The sequence below is a fragment of the Helobdella robusta genome (assembly GCF_000326865.2).
Source record: "Helobdella robusta unplaced genomic scaffold HELROscaffold_1, whole genome shotgun sequence".
Classification (NCBI taxonomy): domain Eukaryota; kingdom Metazoa; phylum Annelida; class Clitellata; order Rhynchobdellida; family Glossiphoniidae; genus Helobdella; species Helobdella robusta.
The window spans coordinates 898,895-903,506 of record NW_008703570.1 but is presented as its reverse complement, the minus strand read 5'-3'; the positions used below and the strand labels follow the sequence as shown (position 1 = coordinate 903,506).

At 35.6% G+C, this 4,612-nt stretch overlaps 1 protein-coding gene across 1 annotated transcript; it reads left to right on the top strand.

Annotated features, from left to right (window-relative positions):
* Positions 1-225: 225 nt before the first annotated feature.
* HELRODRAFT_158393 (hypothetical protein) lies at positions 226-3,724 on the top strand (the record flags this gene model as incomplete). Its single annotated transcript, XM_009010477.1, has 3 exons — positions 226-274; positions 2,582-3,006; positions 3,575-3,724. 3 exons carry the CDS (start codon positions 226-228, stop codon positions 3,722-3,724), a joined length of 624 nt encoding a protein of 207 aa, XP_009008725.1.
* Positions 3,725-4,612: the final 888 nt, after the last annotated feature.

Sequence of the window (4,612 nt, the reverse complement as noted above, 5' to 3'; positions counted from 1 at the left end):
AGTTGATTTGTGAAAAAAAAGTTATTAATAATACGAGGTAGGTAAAGTAAAAATAGAAGAGGGCCAAGGATAGAACCCCGAGGTACCCCGAAAGTAAGAATAGAGGAGTTAGAAGTAGAATTATTGAGAACAACAGAAAAAACGATTACAGAGATAAAAAGAAAACCAAAATAGACAAGAATCAGTAATATTAAAAGAAAGATCTAGCAGCCTTAAGAGAATATTATGATCAACAGTATCAAAGACAGAGGAAAAGTCACGAGCAAGAACAAGAGTAAGATTACTATTGTCACTAGAGAGAAGGATATCATTATGTATTTTGAGTAAAGAAGTTTCAGTATTGTGAGCAGGTCTGAAACCAGATTGAGATACCGGTAGCAAGGAGTTAGAGTTTAAATATGATGACAATTGATTATAAACTATTTTTTCTATTATTTTAGAGATGAAAGTAATATTAGTAACAGGTCTATAATTAAATAAAAAGGTACGATCTAAAGATGAGTTTTTAAGAATAGGAATAACAATAGAATTCTTATAAAAAGTAGAAAATTAGGAGGTGGAAAGAGATAAATTAACTAATTTGAGAATGATAGGATAAAATATTGAAGAAAATGTTTCAAGTAAATTAGAAGGAAGTAGATCTAAAGACCAGGTTGTAGACGACATAGAATTAATAATTTTAGTAAGTTCTAGAAGATTTATTGCAGTAAATACAGAAAAAGATTCAGTAGTAAGTTTAGTAAAATTATGAGAAAAAAAATTAGAATTAGAGGTTCTTAAAAAAGTAATTTTATTTACAAAAGTCATGAAACATTTGAGCAGAAAAAGATGAGTGAGAGGATTTCTTATGATGAAGTTTAGACTTTTGAGCAAAAGGCTAGGCCCACCGTTTATAACTGGTGGTTGTCGTCAGGATGGATGTCCGGATGTAAAAACTTTTCCCCAAATTACTCTCATGCCATCACAAAGATCTTTAACAGCCACGTCTGAGCAGAATGCAGCACAGATGTTTGAAGATTGGAACACCAGACTTGCCGTTCATGGATTCAAAATCAACATCAGCAAAACCAAAGCAATGAACACTGGTGAAATCATCCAATCCACAGCTACTGGACGATGGCCCTGTTCAGTTTGTAAAGCTGGTGCAGGTAACAATTCAATCAAGTGTCAGCAGTGTAACCAGTGGTGTCACAAACGTTGTTCAAAAATAATTGGTACGTTATCTAAAGTGTCCAATTTAGTTTGTCCTGCTTGCATCAATCCACAACAACAAATTCGAAATAGCACTGTTTTTGAAGCCATTAAGGTAAAGAAAGTCACATCGTTTCAATATCTAGGGGATGTTCTGGATTGTACTGGAACAGCTGAAGCTGCCGTTCGAGCACGCATACGTGCAGCCTGGAATAAATGGCATCTCCTTGCCTTTTTATTGATGCGGCGTGACATCCCACTACCACTACGATCAAGACTTTATAAATCTGTGATACGTCCGGTGTTGTTATATGGTGCAGAAACATGGCCAATGACAACTAAACTAGAACAACAACTTCAACGAACCGACATCAAATCCACCGAAATCCTGCGTCGTGCTGGTTTAGATGATATAAAGGACGAATGCCGGCAACACCGTCTGCGGTGGTTTGGTCATGTCAAACGAAGTAGAAACAGTGCCATAACTTTTCTTGCAGATGTTGAAGTACCTGGCACACGTCCCGAAGGCCGTCCAAAGAAGTCTTGGTCGCAAACAATCGAGCAAGACATGAAAGCTCTAAATTTAAATGAAATGGATACAACTGATCGTCTAATTTGGCGCAAAAAGTTGATGGCAAAAAAAACAACGTCCTGTAGGGATCAAACATTCATTTATAAACTATCTCACATATTAATTATTATTAAAGATTATTGCAATTTCAAAGTTACTTCATCTATGTTAATTTTTATGTCTTTGCTTCTCTCTCGATTTCTTTCCCCTTTTTCCTGATAGCTTATAAACGAAACGGTTCGAGATTCACGTGGGAATAAAGATAATATTTTATTACGCCTGAATTGTGTTTGTTTTATTTATTTTAACTCACAACAAGGTGTTTGGTTAGTAGCATAAGTTCATACCAACAAATTGGTGACCTCCGACATGATCTGAACGAAAATCCGACGTGATTTGAACGAAAATCCCACGTGATTTGAACGAAAAACTCGACGTGATCTGAACGAAAATCCGACGTAAAAAGAAATACGAAGATCCACGTGGTAAGATCAAAACGAAAACAATGTTCCAACCAAATGATGACCCGATCGCCATATTACCTCTTTTCAAGAAAACAGCGTCAACCGAATGGTTCGAGAATTCCGAAATGCAATTTCAATTGCGAAACGTGATGTGTAAAACAACAAGATTCTATCAAGTAATAATTTCCCGTTGGATATAGTCTCAAAATTGTCGTTAAAAGTGCAAAGAGGAACAGATTACGACGCTCTAAAAGCAGAGTTATTATCAACGTTCAAACAAACCAAACCTGAGCAATTCCAAGAAAAAGAATTTTTAAAATAAATTTGAATCTGATGAATGTAAACAAAATTGAAGAGAGGCAGCCACCAGAAGAGTCCAATAAAATAAAAGTTGTCCTGAGCAAGAACGAAGATAAAAATGACATCCAACAATCACAACAGCAAAATGCTGAGCAGAATATTACCATCCCATCAGCAAATTCACACATGAACGATTCTCTCCTTCCAGTTCTCTCTCTTCCTTCTCCTGTTCAACAGCAGCAACAAGATCATCCCAGAAAGAGAAAAGAAGAACATAGTTCATCGTCCTCACACACATCTCATTCTAGAAATCGTTTGCAGCTAGACAGAAGGTTGCATGAGAAGCCAGAACAAAATTTGAACCAGCAACCAAAACGGCAACCGCGTTTTCAACAACAACACTATCATAAACATCTCATGAAACAAGATAAATGTCAACCAAATTATCAGCGACAAAAGCAACATCATTACGAGAAACAAGTTAAACGCCAGCGATATCAGTACCAACAACCACATCTTCAAAGAAAAGTGGAAAAATCAAATTCAAATAAAAAAACAAACATTTTTCCATTTGAATGGCTCCGCCTCTTGCGTGGGAATATTGTGAAAATGAAATATCTCCAGCAATAGCAGTAACAGGAACCAACTTGTTATTACCAAGTCGATTTTTATTCCCAGATTCAAATAAAGATATAACATCTAGTCAAATCAAACAACTAGCAAAAGAAATGTTTAAACTTAAAGCTAACAACTAACAATCAACATCACTCTACCCCAAAAGCTTACGTACCAAACGACCTTTCAAACAGTAGTCACGTATGGTTAAGAGTAGATCGAGTACGTCGTCCACTGGAAGCACCATATACTTGCCCTTTCAAAGTGCTTGAACGTAACGATAAATACTTTAAAATTGAATTGTTACCAGGAAATTTTCAAAATGTGTCAATTGATCGATTAAAGCCAGCTTGTTTATAATTACCTCCAACAACCAAAACCAGAATAAACAACGAGAATAGTTCGACAACGAACAACAAACTTTCTACAACAGATTCAACAAAACCAGCAACATCAGACACAAAATCTACTGAAACACCAGAAACAGCAACAACATCAGGCGCAACAACAACACAAGAAACAAGACCGACGTCAACCAAATCCGAACCAACAACCCAACATTCCAGAAAAGGGAAGCGAATAACATTCAACAAATGAAATGAATATTTTTATTTTTAAACGGCTCCGCCTTTTGTGGGGGAGTATTGTAGGGATCAAACATTCATTTATAAACTATCTCACATATTAATTATTATTAAAGATTATTGCAATTTCAATGTTACTTAATCTATGTTAATTTTTATGTCTTTGCTTCTCTCTCGATTTCTTTCCCCTTTTTTCCTGATAGCTTGTAAACGAAACGATTCGAGATTCACGTGGGAATAAAGATAATATTTTATTACGCCTAAATTGTGTTTGTTTTATTTATTTTAACTCACAACAAGGTGTCTTGTTAGTAGCATAAGTTCGTACTAACAGTCCTACCTCGGGGAACCGGGACTCTGGACGCTAAACGAAGATTGATTTGATTGATAGATAGAACAGACCACCTATTTTTAGATGCTGAAGCAGATGTTATAGAATTTCTATGAAAAGTATAGTGTTTAAAAAATAGTAGATATTTATAATTTTATTTACAAAAGTCAAGAAACTTTTGAGCAGAAAAAGATGAGTGAGAAGAATTCTTATGAAGAAGTTTAAGATAGAACAGACCAGACCTATTTTTAGATATATATATAAAGGTAAGTAATGAAAAGTAGATGTTGAACAGCAATGGAGCCATAACAAATCTTTGCTTAATTCCTGAGACAGTTCACTATTTTAAATCATGGAAGGTATGAAAGCTAGTATGAAAGCAATGGTAACAAAAACTGGTGAACAACCAACTTTCGACAAGCAGCGCCGAAGTGTTGACCTACCAACTGAACGAAAAGCCTTGGTCAGGCCAGCAAAAACCATGTACAGCCCTCGTTGCGGCTCACGACAATTTTCTTGCAGTTGTCTTGCAGTGAATATCACATCCGTTTTCTTT